General features: G+C 41.3%; 2 protein-coding genes across 2 annotated transcripts in view; both read left to right on the forward strand.

Annotated features, from left to right (window-relative positions):
• Window positions 1–931: 931 nt before the first annotated feature.
• Window positions 932–6796, forward strand: LOC117515793 (bile salt export pump-like). Its single transcript, XM_034176522.1, has 4 exons — window positions 932–1153; window positions 1246–1416; window positions 1923–2124; window positions 6496–6796. The coding sequence occupies exons 1-4, from the start codon at window positions 941–943 to the stop codon at window positions 6708–6710; spliced, it is 801 nt and encodes a 266-aa protein (XP_034032413.1). The 5' UTR covers window positions 932–940; the 3' UTR covers window positions 6711–6796.
• A 3373-nt stretch (window positions 6797–10169) lies between these two features.
• Window positions 10170–21709, forward strand: part of LOC117515812 (bile salt export pump-like) — a 40965-nt gene continuing 29425 nt past the window's right edge. The window contains exons 1-5 of the mRNA XM_034176545.1: window positions 10170–10325; window positions 10650–10853; window positions 14102–14343; window positions 14663–14819; window positions 15124–15318. Coding sequence (XP_034032436.1) covers window positions 10230–10325; window positions 10650–10853; window positions 14102–14343; window positions 14663–14819; window positions 15124–15318 — 894 coding nt within the window. The 5' untranslated portion in view covers window positions 10170–10229. The remainder of the gene's footprint in view (window positions 10326–10649; window positions 10854–14101; window positions 14344–14662; window positions 14820–15123; window positions 15319–21709) is intronic.

The following is a 21709-nucleotide window of genomic DNA, read 5'->3' on the forward strand; positions in this document are numbered from 1 at the left end:
GATAATAAAACACTAACTATTAATTAGCAGTTAATCAACTGTTTATTACACTGCAACCATACAAATGCTTATGAGTATATTTGTCTAATTCCTAGTCAAAATGTCTAACCTACATTTAATCCGAGATACAATCAGTAAACAAATAAAATTTAAATGTATTTTTCTGCATTAATGTTGTCATCACAGAAGTGTAAGTTACCTTTGCCAAAGGCACTGACGCAACCCCATACATGACAGAACCTGTTTTTTTAGACTTATAGCTGGTAACAGTCTGGCTAGTCCTTTAATTCTTTGGTCCAGAGGACACGGTGTCCATTTCTTTCAAAAAAGATCTGGAATACTGATTGGCAAATGACAATACACGTTTCCACTTTGTGATGTCCATTTCAGATGCCTCGTTGATGTTGCTTCTGGACAAAATTGACACAAGGCTTCTTTTTTGCACAGTAAAACTCTGTATTGTTGTGAGTGTCAAAGGTTTCTCTGTATTTGTGTTGTCTTAATTTCGAAGTGGGATCTTTCAGCCACTGTACAGCTGCTTTTAAGTCTACAAGAGGTGTACATAAAAGACCTCTTTGGACAAAAAACTGCACTTCTTTCAGGTATTTCGTTTCTTTTCAAATCCTGAGATGTAAAGTTCCTTCACACACAGGAGCTTTGTTCTTGTTGCTTCAAAAATAATGATTGCCAGAGGGGGCTAGAAATACATGATTCTCTGATACATTATTCAGCAAATAGGTTCTAACAGCCTTATTTAATTTTTTTTTTATAACAATTAGAGGTCTCTTCATAGAGGTAATGCACTCATAGCTTGAATGTGAAGGTTATAGACAAGACTAATAACCCCATCATCCAAATGGCATTGTTGCGAGCAGCAAAGCAAAGTACTTTAATAGCATCATCCATCAATTTTGGCAACACGAACTGCCCTCTGTGCCACATGTCTCAGGTGACCCTCGACGGTCATGACATCCGAGGACTGAACATCCAGTGGTTTCGCTCTCTGATTGGCATTGTGGAACAGGAACCTGTGCTTTTTGCAACCACTATTGCTGAGAACATAAGGTACGGCCGACCAGGAGTCTCCATGGATGACATCATCACTGCTGCCAAAGAGGCCAATGCCTATAACTTCATCATGGACCTGCCACAGGTGAAGTTTCAGATGTTAATTTTACACAAGGTGTCATGTAACAACATGTTGGTCAACTCTATGAACTTGAAGCTTCACTATGAATTTGGCAGACATTTGACACCTTGGTTGGGGAGGGTGGTGGTCAAATGAGTGGTGGACAGAAGCAACGCATTGCCATTGCCCGAGCGTTGGTGAGGAATCCTCGTATCCTGCTGCTGGACATGGCAACCTCTGCCCTCGACAATGAGAGTGAGGCAGTGGTCCAAGAGGCCTTGGATAAAGTAAGTCTGACCGTGAAATTTTGTTTTCACTACAAGTCTTGAGGCTAGTTTGTTCATTGGCCGTGGAACAGTGTGCTTAATTTCATCAGGAGTCACCTGCTTTGTCTCATCCAGTGAACTAGAAACATTTTGACAGTAAACCCAAAAGGCCACGTAACTGATCTTATTCATTACAGCTTCAAAGTAATGAAAGTAATAACTTATAAGCTCTTTTATTGAGCCCTGGCTTGTGTTTGAGCTGCACAGAGACACCAAAGGAATGATTCCACTGGATTTAATTAATTTTTTGAGCAAACTTAAACCCTGTTCTCACTTTCACCAATATGCATCCTGGAAGCTCACATTCTGTCTACAGCCGTGACAATCTGGAGTGTGAAGATCTACTTCTTATTGTAAAGTGCTTTGAACGTCTGATGCAGATGGAAAAATATATTAAATGTAGTCCATTTACCATTCTACACAAACGTGATCCACCATGCCCTGTCATTATTGTGATTTTCATGTAGGTACGCATGGGCCGTACCACCATCTCCATTGCTCACCGGCTGTCCACCATAAAGAACGCTGATGTGATCGTGGGCTTTGAGCATGGCCGCGCCGTGGAGAGGGGCAAACACGATGACCTGCTGGAGAGGAAGGGAGTCTACTTCACCCTCGTAACTCTGCAGAGTCAAGGAGACAAGGCTCTCAATGAGAAGGCTCGACAAAGTAGGTCCAGTGTCACTTAATGTGCCTTATATTCCACCTACCGCAAAGAACCAGGCTGGTTTTAATGTGGTGTTGTAAATCATTGTATATAAATATGGTATAGTAATGTAGTTTGAAAAATATTTTTCTTGAAAGCTCCACATAAATGAATTTGTTATTATTTTACGCCATGAAGTTATGAATAATTAGGGGTGTGGTCACTGTGAGTGACAAGTAATGTGCTGGGTCCAGCGCCCAGCTAGCATAGACAGCTAGCAGTGGTTGCTAGCTGTTGTAGGTCTTGTCTGAGCTTTTTATTCCAAATGAGACTGTATGATTTGCTGTGCAGTTATTTGTACTAACAGACCATCAAAGATGTCTGTGCTCCAGTGTTTCCACTGAGTGAAATTTTAGTATTATTTCATTTGTATGTTTGTATTTGTATGTTATTTAAATTACTGTTCAGTTTGCAAAATATGCATTAATCAAACACCCAAAACAAATTACATAGTCTGTTAAGCTTTGGTAGCTTGCTAACTAAGGTAGGTGGGTGTACTCAGGCTTCATTTGTCTGACCCAAGTCTTTCCAGTCTTGTTCATGCTCCACCCTGTCATGCTTGGCCCTGATCAGGTTTGGTCTACTTGCTTCCCCTTTCTTTGACCCACTTTCTGCTCCTGTTCTGTTTTATTAGCTATTTATCATGTATTTATTCCCTGTTCTATTTTACTTTGGTTCTCTGTTACTTTGCATTCTTTAGCTATTGTCTAGTTCTTTTCTTGTTCTGCCAGATTGTGTTTTCATTGTTTATCATTCAGTTGTCATCTATTAATTTCTGTTGATCTTTAGTATTGGTATTTTTGTGTCATGGCTTGTTGATTTTGTCATCTGGTTTTCATTTGGTATTCTTCAGTCAGTTGTGTTTTCATTATGTTATCACTTGTTTAGTTTTGCTTTAGTATTCTGTTTCATGTCTCCTGATCAGTTATGTCATGCCTCGTTCCTAGCTATGTTTTTCGGCCCTAGGTTTTCATTGTTACTTTTGTTCATAGTAATATTATATCCCATAGTAGCTCTGTTCTTAGTTTTGTGTTTCACTCCTAGCTGCACCTGACTTTTGTCTTCATCCCTCTGGCATCTCTGTCTGTGTTGTCACGCCATGTCACTCCACTAGTTCTGTGCCCTCCTCTCACACTTTGTCCCAGTCTACTTTGTGTTTTCATTTAGTCACATTCTTGACACCTGTTCACACATCTTTGTCTTTGCTTCTCTCCACCTTGTGTTCTCTTCCTTCACTGTCTTGCACAACATAGTATCTTTGTTCATTAGCCACGCCCCCTTTCTGCATCCTTCCTCTCACGTGCATCTTGTTAACACCACCTGTTCCTAATTTGTCCACATGCATATAAACCCTCACAGTCTCACAGTCCCTCGCCAGATTGTTGTCGCTTCCAGCACACTCTCCAGCCTTTTGTTCTCTGTCCTGATTAGTCTTGCCGTGTACCAGTTCCTTGCTTTGTGTTTTTGGCCGCCTTTTTGCCTCAGCCTATATGCCAGTGTTTTCCCGTGCATCAGACCCCTGCCTGGAGATGACTGCCTTTTTGCCTCACCCTGCTTGTTCCTCTGCTCCGTTTTCTGACAACCTGTGTACTGAACCTCTGCCCGAAATAAACATGACGACTTGTACCTCAAAGCCTGGTTCGGGAGTTTGTATTGTGGGTCCACCCGCTCCTGGGGTCGGACTGCCGCCCGACATGACACACCCGTTTACCCAATTTTTGGTTGAGTGGGAATTGGGTAAACAGGTAAACCCCCGAAAGGCAACGGGCCCTGACGGACTACCAGGGAGGGTCCTAAAAGACTGTGCACACCAACTGTCTGAGGTTCTGGCACATATATTCAACACCTCTCTGTCCCAAGCCAGAGTTCCGCAGTGCATCAAGACATCAAGGATAATCCCTGTGCCAAAGACCTCTGCACTATCCTGCCTCAATGACTACAGGCCAGTTGCACTCACGCCCATCACCACAAAGTGCTTTGAGAGGCTGGTGATGAGGCGCCTGAAGCAGACCATCGATGTGACTGTAGATGAGCACCAGTACACGTACAGGTAAAACCGGTCCACAGTTGATGCCATCTCCACTGTAGTGCATCAGGCCCTCTCCCACACAGAGAACAAGGACTCCTATGCAAGGCTGCTGTTCCTGGACTTCACTTCTGCATTTAACACCATCATCCCGCAGAAACTGGTGTCCAAGCTGGTTGAACTAGGAGCCCCCTCAGCACTGTGCAACTGGATCCTGGACTTCCTGACTGGGAGGCCACAGCATGTCAGGATCAAAACCACCTCATCCTCCACCATCATCCTGAACACTAGCTCACCCCAGGGTTGTGTGCTCAGTCCACTGCTGTACACATTGATGACCTTCGACTGCAGAGCCCAGCACAATAATAATCTTGTTGTTAAGTTTGCAGACGATACAGCAGTGATCGGGCTCATTAGCCAAGGGGATGAGACAGCGTACAGGCGAGAAGTGGAGAACCTGACACAGTGGGGCGGAGACAACAACCTCATCCTCAACACCCAGAAGACCAAGGAGATAGTTGTTGACTTCTGCAGGTCAGTCCCCACCATCCCCTCCCCCCTCTACATCAACGAAGCAGCAGTGGAGATCGTCTCCTCCATCAGGTATCTTGGAGTCCACCTCTCCAACACTTTCACCTGGCACACCAACACCATGGCTGTCATCAAGAAAGCCCACCAACGTCTCTATTTTCTGAGGAAATTGGGAAGGGCCGGACTGAACACCGAGGTCCTCAGGGCCTTCTACAGCTGTGCATTGGAGAGTGTCCTGTCCTGTGGCGAAGAAGAAAGCGCTGCAGCGGGTGGTGAAGTCTGCACAGAGGACCATCGGATGCAGCTTACCACCCATTGGGGACATCTACATCTCCAGATGTAGAGACAAAGCCACCTGCATCCTCCGAGACTCCACCCACCCTGCGCACACTCTGTTCACACCCCTTCCCTCTGGAAGGAGGCTGTGCAGCATCCAGGCAAAAACATCCAGACTGAAAAACAGCTTCTAGCCGAATGCTGTCAGACTGTTGAACAGTTCAACATCCACCACCAAACTGTGAACATTGCACTAACATGCACATTGTCACTTTCTTAATACTCTAACGCTGCTGCTGCTGCCGACCCTGTGCCTTGTATATATATTCTATGGCCACAGGGGTGCGCATATTGTACATTGCAAAAGTTTATACAATAGGTTAGGTTAAAAAAATTGTCCCACACCAAGACCTGGAGAAACTGCATTTCATTCTGCCTGTAAGGGTCAAGTGACAATAAAAGTGAGTCTGAGTCTAAATTAGGCAGAGTCAGGCACTGCCTAGATGACAAGATGTAGCACTGCTTCATTTCAACTATAGCTACTCTTCATAAATGTATGGGTGATGTTGTGAAGTATATGTCCAGTACGTCCAGTACTGGACAGTATATCCAGTATATGTCCATGTACATTCTGTGGTTATAACACATAGACAGAGTGCACCACAGAGTAAAGGTGAACAGTTTTTACCTTACTGTTAACAGTGCTGCAAGTCTACACATCTTGGTGTGGACTTGTTCTTCCCAGTCGTTCCTTTCTCTTATTGCATGGTGGTCAGTGAACAAGCTTCACATGTAGCAGTTGTAACAACAAGTGATACAACTATCATAGCAGTTACCATAGCAGTTTTTTACTTTTCCCCACTGCATGCCTGTACTGCAAATTATTTGGTTCTTACCCAGATAAAAATATTTAGATTTAGGAGTGTTAGATAATTATCTTGTTTTAAGAGTTAATTTCTTATTTTAAGTGTTTGACATGCTTAATTCAACATTTAACAATCTTAACTCAAGACATGTTGTCAAGTGAAATTATCTGTCAGTGCAGCAAGATAATTTCCCTCAGATTTAGGGTTTTTTAACTTGTTTTTAAACACCTCTTTTTAGCAGTGTGCATTTTGTGCAAGCAAAATTATTGCCTAACCATAAAACCTCTTATTTCTTAGTGCATTATCCCAATAGGAGTGAGCTAGAATCTTACGCACTCCGGCACAGTGGTTGATTTTACTATGTTCAAAACATGCCCATGAACAATTAGATGGCTTAATCCAGCCCCTTTATGCACAACAGCCTGGATTGTGCTGATATTTGCTGCCAATGAATTGCCAAGATAGACTGCCAAGATAGGGCCCCACTGTTTTTGCTATTCTAAAACCAATTCCAACTATGATCTGAGAAAGAAATGTACTGTAAGTTGATGTCGAAAGTTAGAAAGTAGAGGTTTATCATGATACTAGCTACTGTATTGTGTGACTCTCCGCCTCTCTTATGTGTGTTTTATTAGTGGCTGAGAATGAAGACATGTCAGAGAAGCGCAGTCTGTCCAGAGCAGGCAGTTATCGTGCCAGCTTGAGGTACCACACAAACACATTTCGGAATCGCACACTGCCCTTTATCACATTTGCTTGCTTGTGTATGATATTCCCTTTATGCAGTCATGACTGTGCATCTAAATTGGATTATTACTGTAGTCATTCTGGGGCTGAAATTGAGCAGTGACACAGCAGAAATAACCAAATTAATTTACTTAATTACCCTATTAAACTTCAACACTTGGACCATTTAGCTGACACTATCATCCACTTAAAAATGATGCAGCAGCAAAAGAAGCTCGTGTTCCTTTATCGCTGTCTTTACAAGCACCTGAAAATAAGTACAAGGGCAACAGCAACAGTCACATCCTTCTGTCTGGATGCTGCAGTGTTATATAAGTTTATGTAAATGGTTGTTATTGAAATACAACCTTAAATCAGGAAGAGTTTAATGACAAGGCAAAGGCACCCGCAGTCATCCTTTCATTTACAGTTTTCTACTGAGCACTTTAGAAATAGCAGGTGTTTCTTCTTGAGGTAGCTGTAGCTTTGCCTGACAGTTCTCTGGAATCCAGGATATGTGGGAGGTGATAGCTTTGTTTGTGAAGATGAAGTTTTGATTTCAGATTCTTAAATCAAACCAGCCCTGGCTCGGGTAATTGGTATGTGCTATGGGAACAAACAACATTTGCCTTCTTAAAGTTAATGATACAAAATTAAAAGCAATACTGTCATGTTCTAATGTACTTTTAATGCAAAAAAAAAAAAGTTAAGAAGACAAAATTTTTAAAAGGGCCAAAAACAATGACTGTGCATGAAGAAACACCAGTTATTTGCAAAAAGCTCATTTTCATCTTATGTGACATATGTCCCAGAAGAACTGTTTTGAACTCCTGCTTCCTCTGTCGCCAGAAAATTACATTTCCTAATTTAAGTGCACTGAACTTGACATTTAAAGTTGATTTGAATTGCAATTTAAGATGGTATTATTATTATTATTATTATTATTATTATTATTATATTATTATTATTATTACTTTGCATTAACTTGTAAATTTGCTTAAAGTTTCTCAATCATAAATTGTCAAAAAAAAAAAAAAAAAATTGTGGCTTGTTGCCTTACATTTACACACTGTGGAAGTTATATTATATTGTGTAAAGTGCAACAATACATAGAAATACTGACTGTATAAAATAACTTTTTATTTTTTATTTATTTATTTATTTTTTTTACTTTTTCTCTGCAGAGCATCAATTCGGCAAAGGTCCCGATCCCAGCTGTCAAACCTCATTCCTGAACCTAACATTTCTTTCACTGGAGAAGTCGGCCCCAGGGTTTATCAAGTGCCGCAGGCGGACGAGACCAAGGTGTGTGTGCATGTGTGCGTGCACAGGACTTCACACGTGACTGGTTTAGGGAGGTCAACAACCTAAAAGCCACAAAAAGTTCAGTTTGAGTGCACCCCTCCTTGTTTAAATGTTTCTTGGCATTGTGTGGGCTTGCTTGTTTGCATGCACATTGGAAATTCTCAGAAACCCATGACAATGGAGGACGAGGAGGAGTTTATCGAACCCGCTCCAGTTGCCAGAATCCTGAAGTACAATTTACCCGAGTGGCCCTACATGACTTTTGGATCCATTGGAGCTGCAATAAATGGGGGAGTCAATCCCGTCTACTCCCTACTGTTCAGTCAAATCTTGGCAGTAAGAATCATGACCTGATTTTCTAAAATACGGTTATTTACATGTGCATTTGTATGCATAAAGATCTTTGTTCTCTGTATTTGCTGTATGTAGACCTTCTCAATGGCTGATCCTGTTGCTCAGAGGAATGAGATCAATAATATCTGTGTGTTCTTCGTCATGGTGGTGTGGTCTCTTTCTTCACCCAGATTGCACAGGTGGTATTCCAGCCTGCTTTTTTAGATTGAATAGGATTTTTTTTTTTTTTTTTTTTTTTGCTGTCTTTACCCCTGCTTTGATTTCTTTCCTCCACGTTGTGTTGTTGGGGTTTAAATGTCTAATCAACCACCATCATGTAACCAGTAATGACTATGGGAATCTGCCATTTAGCCCAAATGACCTTGACCCAAATGACTGACCTTTGGCTGACCTTGCCCAGGGTAATTCTGCATTCCACCTCAGTGTGTGCCACATTTGGTCCATATCAGGTGTGCAAATCAAATTCCTTGACCTTGACAAAAATACATTTTTAAATGGTGGCAATTTTAGGGCCAGCCTGAAATTAGGACAAGGTCAACAGACAGACAGGCAACAGGACCTTGACTCCAGTGATTGACCATGGCAAATTTGACCTTGCGGGGCAATTGTTAAACCTATCTCCATATGTATGCCAAGTTTTATTTTTTACCTTTAAACAGGCAGATAAACCAAAATTTGGACCCTTAACACAATGAACTTGACATTTGTCAGAACAAACCCCAATTCTGGGGCCAACGTTCACATACACAGCAAATTTGCTGGAAATTGGCCCAAGCACCTTGAAGGAGTAGTGGCACACACACACACACACACACACACACACACACACACACACACACACACACACACACACACACACACACCACACACACACACACACACACCACACACACACACCACACACTGCAAGCTGTAGTATGATTTACCCATCCACCTCTTTTTCAGCCTTCCTCCTGTCTCTCCTCATGTGCTTGCATTCTTATCACTCTGGATGTTTTTGTCATCTTTTCTCATCACATGGAGCAACTGTTTGTTGTGATTTGGCGCTATATAAATAAAATTGATTTGATTTGATTTGATCACATCCAAACCACCTCAGCTTACTTTCTTACTGTAGTTTCTTACACATCTGACCTGCTTTTGTTATTCCTCTGGTTCTCATTTCTTATTTTGACTGGCTTTGGGGCACCACACATCCATCTCAGTATTTTCATCCAACACATCAAATTCCATCTCTTGCACTCCCCTCACTGCCAATATCTCAGCCCCACACATCATTGCTGGTTTTAATATTGTCTCATAATTGTGACAATTAGCCATAATTTCTGCATGATTTTCTCTCTTTATGATTTTAGGGACATGAATTATTCACTCATAGATGGATAGATGGATGGATATCTATTCACTCTTGTCACTACTACACTGTAGAAGCTTAAAGCTAACATCTAACTTTGTAATGCGTTCTTCCATAAACTTTACAAATGTATGTCTTCTTCCTATTAATCTTCAATTCCCTGTATTCTTTCTCTACATTCTTCTTGCTCCCTTTTAATCAACACAACACAGTATCATCTGCAAAAGATGCACTATGCGTACTGGTCTGTTATTCTTCAAGTCCAATCACCTTGAAGAAGATTTAAAGAAGATCCCTGGTGCAGATGTCCTCTACATTGAATCTGCCTCTGTTCAGGGCAAACAAGATCATTAGCATCTGATGTAGCCAAATGAACTCTTTTGTGTGTGTGTTGTGTGTGGGTGTAATTAAATTTTAATCTTTAACATGCTGTTTGATAATTGAAGACTTACTTCCTGTTGAGGAAGAACTATCAATGAAAACATTCCTACATCATTGATACATTGTGTTGAAGCTCATTCTAAAAGTAAACTGATCGTTTACTTTTTGTTGTTGATTCTGCAGGGTTATGCTTTCTCCAAGTCTGGTGAGCTGCTGACCCGCCGGTTACGGCGGCTGGGCTTCCAGGCCATGATGGGCCAAGAAATTGGCTGGTTTGATGATCACAGGAACAGCCCCGGAGCGTTGACTACACGTCTTGCCACTGATGCTTCACAAGTTCAAGGGGTAAATCACAACTTTGATACAAAACTACAGTTAACTAGGCAAAAAAACAAATCACATGAATGACATTTGTAGTTTTTTTTTTTTGGAAAACTTAATTAGGAGACAACCTTGTGTTCAAAAACAGATTTTCGGGAATGTATTCTTGAAATTTGATCTTGACCTCAGAGAAAGTTGGTAAATGTTTTAGAGTTTGTTTGGTTACTAAATTAAGACATAAGTTATATGAAGAAAATTGCATTTATATGATCTGGCCAAAGAACTCCAATGTGACACGGAGCATCTTGTCAACATCATCTGTCTCTTCTTACCATATCTCCTGCACAGGCGACGGGCTCACAGATCGGCATGATTGTCAACTCTCTAACCAACATCGGCGTGGCCGTCATCATGTCCTTCTACTTCAGCTGGAAGCTCACACTGCTCATCCTGTGCTTCCTGCCATTTATCGCGCTGTCGGGTGGTTTCCAGGCCAAGATGCTGACGGGCTTTGCAAAGCAGGACAAGCAGGCCATGGAGGCTGCAGGACGGGTGAGGTGACCTTCAACCGCTGGACATACACAATTAAAGCAAAGATATACCAGTGGCAGAGCTAGGATTTTTCCAAGTGCAGGGGCCGTATTTTGCACAAAGGGGCAAAGTACAGTAATGTTCAGAATAATAGCAGTGCTATGTGAAAAAGTTTAATTCAGGTTTTGAGTATATTTCTTATTGTTACATGGGAAACAAGGTACCATTAGATTCAGTAGATTCTCACAAATCCAACAAGACCAAGCATTCATGATATGCACACTCTTAAGGCTATGAAATTGGGCTATTAGTAAAAAAAAGTAGAAAAGGGGGTGTTCACAATAATAGTAGCATCTGCTGTTGACGCTACAAACTCAAAACTATTGTGTTCAAACTAATAGTAGTGTGGCATTCAGTCAGTGAGTTCGTTCAATTTTGTGGAACAATCAGGTGTCCCTTATTTAAGGATGAAGCCAGCACCTGTTGAACATGCTTTTCTCTTTGAAAGCCTGAGGAAAATGGGACGTTCAAGACATTGTTCAGAAGAACAGCGTAGTTTGATTAAAAAGTTGATTGGAGAGGGGAAAACTTATACGCAGGTGCAAAAAAACTATATAGGCTGTTCATCTACAATGATCTCCAATGCTTTAAAATGGACAACAAAACCAGAGACACGTGGAAGAAAATGGAAAACAACCATCAAAATGGATAGAAGAATAACCAGAATGGCAAAGGCTCACCCATTGATCAGCTCCAGGATGATCAAAGACAGTCTGGAGTTACCTGTAAGTGCTGTGACAGTTAGAAGACGCCTGTGTGAAGCTAATTTATTTGAAGAATACCCCGCAAAGTCCCTCTGTTAAAAAAGACGTGCAGAAGTGGTTACAATTTGCCAAAGAACACATCAACTGGCTTAAAGAGAAATGGAGGAATATTTTGTGGACTGATGAGAGTAAAACTGTCCTTTTGGGTCCAAGGGCCGCAGACAGTTTGTGAGACGGCCCCCAAACTCTGAATTCAAGCCACAGTTCACAGTGAAGACAGTGGAGCATGGTGGTGCAAGCATCATGATATGGGCATGTTTCTCCTACTATGGTGTTGGGCCTATATATCGCATACCAGGTATCATGGATCAGTTTGGATATGTCAAAAATACTTGAAGAGGTCATGTTGCAGCAACAGCAGATGCTACTATTATTGTGAACACCCCCTTTTCTGCTTTCTTTACTAATCGCCCAATTTCATAGCCTTAAGAGTGTGCATATCATGAATGCTTGGTCTTGTTGGATTTGTGAGAATCTACTGAATCTACTGGTATTGTTTCCCATGGAACAATAAGAAATATACTCAAAACCTGGATTAATTTTTAGTCACATAGCACTACTATTATTCTGAACACTACTGTATGTCCAGCATCCAAGCTAGGGCAGCAACCACTGATTATTTGCTCCATTAATCTGTGAGCTGTTTGATTGGTAAAATGTCAAAATGGGGACAAATGTTGGTCAGTATTTCCCTAACCCCAAGATGACGTCCTTAAATGTCTTGTTTTGTTCACAACCCAAAGATATTCTTCAGAAAGGAGGAAAGATATTGGTGGTCAAACATTAAAAATATTCACCTTTAAGAAGCTATCAAAGAATTTGCACTTAAAAAAATGGCTAAAAATAATTATAATTGATGTTAAAAATGCTGTTGTCCTTTCGGCTGCCCCTTTTTTTGTTCAGGGTCGCCACAGCTGACACAGCCAGATCCACATTTGCATTTGGCACAAGTTTTACACCGGATGCCCTTCCTGACACAACTCCAGTTTTACCAGGAGAAACACACACAGCTGCCAGTGTTCCGAAGAGGTTTCCCATCCAAGTACTAACCAGATCCTGCACTGCTTAGCTTCTGAGAACTGATGGGATCAGGCTGACACAGAGCAAACCGGCTGCTTAATTGATGATGAAAATAGTCGGTGATTAATTTAGTAGTTGTTTAGGCCTCTCTAGTCGAGGCACAGTTCCCTGTTCAGTATCATGCAGCACTTCACTAGTCATTCTTTGCTGTTGGCTCCAGTTTCAGGACAAATACATCATTGAATATTTTGCAGATTATTCATTGTTCAAACAGTGTTGTTTTCTAAACCATAAAAAATAAAAAGTCAACAATTTTCAGATTTCTTTTAAACTGTGGTGCATAGATTAGAGGATTTATCCAGCTTAATGGTGCATTACCGCCACCTTCTGTTCTGGAATGGTATTCACAGTAAGTTTATGCATTTTGAGTGAACAGGGGCACTTCAGGGGCCAACCAGATTTCAGCTGGGGCCAGTGCCTCTCTAGCGCCACCCTGGATCTACCCCTGAAACGTACACATCCAAGCAGGGCTGCACGTAAAAACCCATAATGCTGCAACATGGAACCGTTTTCACCCACCTATGGTGTGTTGATTTGAAAATATCACAGCTGGAACATTTAAAGGGACAAAGTCAAAGGGTTATCCATAATACAGCTGCTCTCTCAGCTGGGAAGTGACATCAGATGACTTGTCTACTGAAGGTAGATAACAGATGGTCTGACAACGGAGTCTATTTTGGGCATCCGGGCTTCAGCTTTTCTCCCACATACTGAAGGCACATCTGTGGATAGTTGTATTGTATTTGGTGTGATGTAATTTGCTGAGTTAGCCTTTGGAATGCCGGTTCCAGGCTTCAGATCCAAGCAAAGCTGCTGCTGCTTATCATGCAGACATAATAGGCTTATTAAATAGAAAAAAGTTGAGGACAGTGCAGCAAGAGCTGTCAAGTTCACAGTCAAAGAAAAAAAAAAAAATATATATATATATATATATATAAAAGTCAAATAAGGGTGAACTTTCTTGACACAGTTTTAGTTTTAATGATCTCCCTGCAGTGACCTCACCCTTGTGAATTTCCACATAAAGCAGATTAGATTAAATTTTTAATCTTCACGGGAAAATTGGCTCAGTTCAGCAGCAGAAAATTGGATATAGATAAGAACAGAACAAACACTTTATCATATTCCCCCTCAGATTTTAAAGATATTGTTCAAGTTCAATGCAGCTACCAAATCCTTGTTTGCAGTGTAAGAACACTGCACTTTTTCAAAAGAAGAAAACCATAAAGCATAGGGGGCGCTGTTTGTGCCTGAACATTTACAAAGGAGTGGCCCATAAAAATCATGAATATTAAATGCTTATCTAGTCATGCTTTGTGCTGTTCAATCTCCAGTACTAATAATCCCAACATGAATCCTTTTCAGATTTCCGGCGAGGCTCTGAACAACATCAGGACCATCGCCGGTTTGGGGAAAGAGAAGAAATTTGTCGAGATGTTTGAGGCCCAGCTGGATGATCCGTACCATGCAGCCTTAAAGAAAGCCAACGTGTACGGCGCCTGCTACGGTTTTGCCCAGTGTGTTATCTTTTTGACGAACTCTGCCTCCTATAGGTTTGGAGGCTACCTTGTTCGGCAAGAGGGGCTTCATTTTAGCCTGGTTTTCAGGTGAGATGATAAGTGTTAAACACACGAGCATTTTGGATATGAGATTTTCTGACAGTATTTCAGTGCATTTGAATGTAATGCGCAGATTGCATTTCGTGTGTATGGCCGCTCTGTCCAAACAGAGACTGTATATATACTGGACAAACCCGTCATCCGTAGGTTTTCTAAAGAGCAGGTTTGAAAGCCAAATGGGGCCAACTTCTGGCCAACCCATAAATTAGTAAAAAGGTGGAGCATGAGCACACACCAACTCATTTAATGAAGAGAACATATTTCCCTGGGGGGCGAGGATTCCATTCCATTTTTGTTTCTCTCTCAGGGTCATCTCTGCCATTGTCACTAGCGGCACAGCCCTCGGAAGAGCCTCTCTTACACCCCCAGACTACGCCAAGGCCAAGATTTCGGCTGCACGCTTCTTCGAGCTGCTTGACCGTGTGCCTAAAATCAGCGTTTACAGCGACAAAGGAGACAAATGGGTATAGACGGCATGCACAGGTTATGCACAATGACATGCAGAGGGCGTAAGGAAATCTTGGCTTTTCATCACACATTCAAAAGGATGCACATGCAAAGTTATTATCTACATTCCTTTTTAATTTACATCCATCATGAGTGAGTCATATATAGAATGAAGGGATAGCTCAGACCAGTGATAATGTCTGCACAATAAATACCACATGACTTGCCTGACCTACTTTTTGTGGGCAGGAGGTGGTGCCCTTCTCACACAACAAAAACAAGCCTAACCCTTTCATTCCTCTGCCCTTCCTCATATTTTAGGATAACTTCCAAGGGAACATTGAGTTCACTGACTGTAAGTTCACCTACCCCACCAGGCCGGACATTCAGGTCCTGAACGGGTTGAACGTGTCCGTGAAACAGGGCCAGACGTTGGCCTTTGTGGGCAGCAGTGGCTGTGGGAAGAGCACCAGTGTGCAGCTGCTGGAGAGATTTTATGATCCTGACCACGGCAAAGTGGTGAGGACACACAGCTGAGCACTATCTATCTGTCTGTCGTCTGTCTGTCTGTCTGTGAATAAATAATGAATGAAATTCTTCATTTATCTTAGGAGTGCACCAGTAACATACAAATAAATTATTAAAAAATCATACATTGTGATTTCTGGATTTTTTTTTTTTTTAGATTATGTCTCTCACAGTGGACATGCACCTAAGATGAAAATTTCAGACCCTTCCATGATTTCTAAGTGGGAGAACTTGCAAAACCGCAGGGTGTTCAAATATTTATTTTCCTCACTGTATATATACGAGGGCTGTCAATAAAGTAATGGTCCTTTTTATTTTTTTCAAAAACTGTATGGGTTTCATTCATATGTTTTTACGTCAGACATGCTTGAACCCTCGTGCGCATGCGTGAGTTTTTCCACGCCTGTCGGTGACGTCATTCGCCTGTGAGCACTCCTTGTGGGAGGAGTCATCCAGCCCCTCGTCGGAATTCCTTTGTCTGAGAAGTTGCTGAGAGACTGGCGCGTTGTTTGATCAAACTTTTTTCTAAACCTGTGAGACACATCGAAGTGGACACGGTTCGAAAAATTAAGCTGGTTTTCAGTGAAAGTTTAACGTCTGATGAGAGATTTTGAGGTGAGACTGTCGCTTTAAGGACTTTTCACGGTGCGAGACATCGCTCAGCGCTCTCAGGCAGCGTCATCAGCCTGTTCAAGCTGAAAACCTCACATTCAGGCTCTATTGATCCAGGACGTCGTGAGAGAACAGAGAAGTTTCAGAAGAAGTCGGTTTCAGCATTTTATCCGGATATTCCACTGTTAAAGGAGATTTTTTAATGAAAGACGTGCGGACGGATCGCGCGTCGGGCAATATCACCAAGTCATCCAGAGGCATACATTTTTAACTTATGATTCAAATTTAACCAAACTTATTTCGGACATGTTATTTAAATTAACGTCACTTCTGAAGTTTTATAAAAGGAAAATTGTTGGGAAGGTGTCGTGACACGGACCCACAACAGGGGGCGTTAATGAACGGACAATGGATAAGCCAAAAAGTAACAATTTAATGTTGTGAATAGCACAATGAAATACAGACAATAACAATATTGTGGATTGTCAATTATACACAAGGTGACGTGTGGGCAGGCTCGAAGATAGAAGACGTCTGGCAAGAGAAGAACCGGATCCCACACAACCTCCACCACCAACGGATCTGAAGAACACCGGAGCTGCCAAGCCCTGCGCCCCAGGTGGCCACTGTCTTCAGCAGTCAGACCCCGTACTGCTGGCAGAAACAGAAACAGTTAGTGGTGGGTGTGTGAACACACACCCAGCAATCTTACGGTGTTTGATTCCTCCAGGAGGGAAAACCTCCACCTCCAGATATAGAATCACCCGTGCAGCTCCTGTCAGTCTCTTCCCTGGAAGGAGTGAGAGGCGAAGACGTCGTGCTCACACAATCCACCAATCCAGCTTCAGACTGTATCCACAGGAAAAACGGCTGCACACAGAACAATGTTCAAACACTCAGAAAATTACAGCAGAGAACGATTACCTGAACGGTAGCTGATTTCTCGGCGGGGAGATGGAGTTGCAGTCCGGCTTTTATGGAGGATGAAGTTGATGAGTGACAGCTGGTGTTGATGATGTGTGACAGCTGTCACTCTAGTAGTTCCGACACCCTCTCGTGCTTGAAGCCCGCACTCCAAGCAGGGCACCATCTGGTGGTGGTGGGCCAGCAGTACCTCCTCTTCAGCGGCCCACACAACAAAAATATCAGATATATATTTTAGTTTTAAAGTAATGTGTTAATTTTGAAGGTTTTAGTGTGGGCATGTTGTGCCCAGCAGTGCATTATGGGTAGGATAGGGTAATCTCAGTAAGGTAATCTCAGTACGTTCATGACAGGAGAGAATATTCAGACGGAAGCTGTGCAGACACTGTACCAGAGAACCGCACGGTGTAAAAGTTCAGAGCGCCCGATTTATGTTCTCACATACATTGTACGTTAAAAAACCACGTCGGACTCGTGTTTCCAGAAGCAAAACGTAAACTGAAGCTTTTTTTCAAACTTAATTTACAAAAACTCTCAATGGGAGACATCAAAGTTAAAAGCAAAACAAAACAATACAAAAAACAAACAAAAAACATTACAAGACAGGTCTGCGGTGTTTGCATAGGCACAAGAATATCAAACAGGTTTGATTTTCATCTGAGCATACGAGATCAGGAGGTGGTCGTGAGATGTTAAACGCAGCTCGTTACTCCATGTATACTAAACGATGCAGGACGCGCGATTAACCTGAAACTTGGTGCGATCCAAAAAATTCTCACACGAATGAAAAATCAGCTGGAAAAGGGCCAAAACTCGCACTGGCACCAGTAGTTGGCAGTGTTCTATTTATTGTGACACCGGTTATATCAGATGGTTATCTAATTACAACTTGGCTTTTTTTTTTGAAAATGCCTTTTTTTTAACAAATAAAAAATGGCATATTTTACAAAAGCACATTTAAACACGACACACCTCACATTAACATGTTGGTTTACATAGAATGAATGAGTCAACCAATCAGTGTTAGCAGAGGCACATTTTACCCAGAATGCCATCTGTCTGTGTTTGTTACAAAACTTCAGAATTAGTGCATTATTCAACATTAAAAGATATATGTTATATCTTAACTTTGCACAAATGACAGAATTAACATTAATAGAGTTATTCTATCAGTATTCATTTTATTTATATACCAAAACATAACTCAGCAGGGCTTTATTTCCCAAAACCTCGGCCTGATGGCAGCGCTGTGATTGATTAGAGTTGAGCTTCCTGGCTCTTCTCAGTTACATCTGTGCTGGAAGCCATGTAGTAAACTGGAGCTTCCAGCAGGGTGCAGGACGCTCAAAGGCAGAAGTGCTGATTCATTGTTTGGGTCTGTTGTCGCTTTTTGATGCTTCCAAAAGCGATCATGGTGTTAAAACTCAAAATCAGCTTGTAGTAGTTGTAACTACATAGGAGACAATGCTGGAATTTATCGGTTATCTGTAACTTCCAGTACATTTTTGGGTGGTTTATCGTTTTATCTTTATCAAGATAATGTTTCAGTTATCTGATTATCTGTTATCGAAGTTAATTTTTTGGTTATCTGTGCCCAGCGCTGCCCTCATGAGAGGAATGTGGGAGCCTTGATCATAGAGTTTCTTTTTTTGCCAACTTTCAAGTCAAGTATGAGTGATGAAGCAACATGCAAAATAAATGCATTCATAGTCTCTGAAATCAGAGTAAATCAAGCTTGTAACTGCTTAAAAGTTGTCACAGGTATCTTGGTGGTTTCCCTCACGAGAGGCATGTGGGAAATTATTTGTAGATTTTCTTCTTTTAACAACATACTGACAAAGCTGTGACTGTTGAAGCAACATACAGATGTTTATGCCTTCATAACCTCTCCAGTCACAGCCATTGACTCTTGTAACTCCTCCAAGGTAGTTATCGATATCTTGGTGGCTTCCCTCAGCAGCAGCATGTGGGACACTTTTGCCTAGATTTTGTTCTATCCAACAACTCTACCATGAAACTATGACTAGTGATAGCAACATGTAAAATCTGCTGTATGCATAGCCCTTCAGTCACAGCCACTGAAGCTCATAGAGTCTTCAAAATTGTCAGAGGTGTGTTGGCCAAGTTCCTCACTACATGTATATGAGATTTGAGCCTCGGTTCTGTACTTAAAAAACAAAAAACAAATCTATCATAAAAGCTTTGACTAGTGAAGCAATATGTAAACTAGCTGTATGGATAATCTCTCCAGTCGCAGCCGCTGAAGCCTATAACTCTGCGTGGGTGACTTTGCTGATTATTTTTGCAGGTCTTTTTTGGTGTTCTGATAGCAGCCATGAATTTGGGGCAGGCCTCCCCATGTCTCGAGGCTTTTGCTGCAGGCCGTGGAGCTGCTACCATCATCTTTGAGACGATTGACAGGGTGAGAATATTTTATGGTTTGCGCTGTGAAATGGGACATTTTGAATTCTCATTCCAGTTTTTGAAACGTATCATCCATCAGGAACCAGAGATAGATTGTTTATCCGAGGCTGGCTATAAACTTGACAGGATCAAAGGAGATATCGAGTCCACAATGTGACCTTTTATTACCCCTCCAGACCTGAGGTCAAGGTAATCAAGTACATTTCCATTCATAGACATAGTATACAACTAATCAATGATTATGAGTGCAATGATCAGAATGTTTCATGAGGTGAAAGATGAAATGCTCCATTCAACGAGGCTTGTTGAATGGAGCATTTCATCTTTCCATTGTTTCCATTGCACAAATGAAAACACATTCATTATTTGTTTTATATAACACCTAAAAGAGATCCTTTTCATTTGATATTTTATGATTTTATAAACAAGAGAAAAGGGGCTTCCGTTTTGTTGTGTGGCACTGGTCCTTTGATGTCAAGAGGTTCCAAACAGTCCAACACAAATTTTAAATACCAATCCAATCCAAACAATGAGACTTCTCAGCTTTTGTAATATCAACATCTCTCACAATCTTAAAATGAGGATGTAGTCCGTACCTGATCTTGTGCATTGACTGCTTCGTGTTCGGACTGCTGTCTTCTTTCCTCAATCCAGTGAAAAACCGCAACAAAAATTTGTCGAGTTCTTCATCCGACAGTGCTTCTACTTCAGCTAGAGATCTCCCAGCGAATACTGCAAATGCCTCCAGACGGCTTACAGAGCACTGGATTTTTAATTTTTTTGGAAGAATGAGCACTGTCAGTAAACCCCGCCATGTTTGGTTTTAAATTAAGCGCAGTCATCGCTACTGTGAGCAGGCGGTAGTCATGGCTTGCAATGGTACAAAATAAATGGAACCAAAATTGCATGATAAATGGAACAAAATGATAAACGGGATGAATGATCAATATCATGTGACACACAAACCACCAATCAAATGACAAGGATCTACTCAGGAGTTATATAATTTAAAATAATAATTCAGATGTTTACTGGCTTCACAGCGACTAAAACGGTGATGTTGTGTCGGTGTTATGTTGGTCGTGACGTCTCATCATTTCACTTCAGATCCTCGACCAGCTCAGCATCGCAGTGAAATCAGGGGAGACCACGGCTTTTGTGGGGCCGAGTGGAGCTGGGAAAAGTACGGCGATTCAGCTAATCCAGCGATTCTATGACCCTAAAGAAGGAATGGTTAGTTTGATGTTATTGATATGTATGCTTACACTTAGTGTAAGCTGTGTATGGTGGCCCAGAGAGGCCACAACCCTGAAAAATAAAAAAAACAAAACAAAACAAAAAACACTTGCACCAATTCAATAACAGGTAGATGCATCGAAAACATTTTTCAAATTGAGAAAACACTTGCAAAAACAAGGACAAACTGAGAACTGACTATAGCACATGCAACAATTCAACTTTGACGACACTACTGAAGTACTACACTCTAAGAAATAAAATGTTGAATTTAATTGATAAAGTTAAGGTAACTTTTTCCACATAACTTTGTCAGTTAAGTGCAACACAATATTAGGATTTAAGTAATAATGTTTCATTTGATTTAATTAATGTCAATGACAATGTTGTTTTGCACTTAATTAACAATGTTATGTGGAAAAAGTTACCTTAACTTTATCAATTAAATTCAACATTTTATGCCTAAGAGTGTATGTTTCATTTCTAAGAGTGTAGAAACAAAAGAAGATTCTGCCTGGAGGACCTTAAAAGACATTTTGCACAGAATTCAAAGCAAGTCAGATTTAGGTTCTTAGAGGTCATGTATAGATAATTTATTAATTTGTGCACTTCTGTGAACACTCTGTCAGCATGCGCCAATCAAAACAAACCGCTACGGAGACTGCCAAAAACAAAGTACTTTTTTTTTCTGTTTCTGACAGTGTTTACATCACTCTGAGCAAACGTCCCAGTGTGCTGTTGAACGGAATATAGACAAACTGCTGCTAACGCTAAGAACGGAGCTGCAGGTTAATTGCAGAGTGTGATGTCATGATGACTCATTTTTAAAGTGATAACTGTTAATTTGGATGCAGTTGTGATTACAGAGCAGGTCTCCGCTCTCCATTGTGAGAAAACGTGTTGTGCGTGCATGTTGAGCAGTCGTGCACGCAGCCTGTTAAAAACAGCTTTATGCGTCCTCATAAGTGTTGCAGTAATCGTGAAAAGTCTGAGTGTAAGAAATCCATCTGTGTGTTCAGGCAGCCTGTAAAAACAGCGTGGTGGAGAGTCCCATGTGCACGTTCATGACGGCATTTATAACGGGATTAAAACATTGTTCTACTCCAGTATAGACAGCAGACTGAGCACACCTTTGGATCCAAAATTCGATAGACTTTTTCAAAAATTAAAAGAGCGAAGCATC

The sequence above is a fragment of the Thalassophryne amazonica genome, chromosome 1 (assembly GCF_902500255.1).
Source record: "Thalassophryne amazonica chromosome 1, fThaAma1.1, whole genome shotgun sequence".
Taxonomy (NCBI): Eukaryota; Metazoa; Chordata; class Actinopteri; order Batrachoidiformes; family Batrachoididae; genus Thalassophryne; species Thalassophryne amazonica.

Bases quoted from the DNA above. Each gene is read 5' to 3' on its own strand.
- LOC117515793 (XM_034176522.1), top strand. From the start codon at position 941: ATGTCTCAGGTGACCCTCGACGGTCATGACATCCGAGGACTGAACATC. The intron at 1,417-1,922 runs GTAAGTCTGACC...ATTTTCATGTAG, and splicing joins TCCAAGAGGCCTTGGATAAA to GTACGCATGGGCCGTACCAC. The intron at 2,125-6,495 runs GTAGGTCCAGTG...GTGTTTTATTAG, and splicing joins CAATGAGAAGGCTCGACAAA to TGGCTGAGAATGAAGACATG.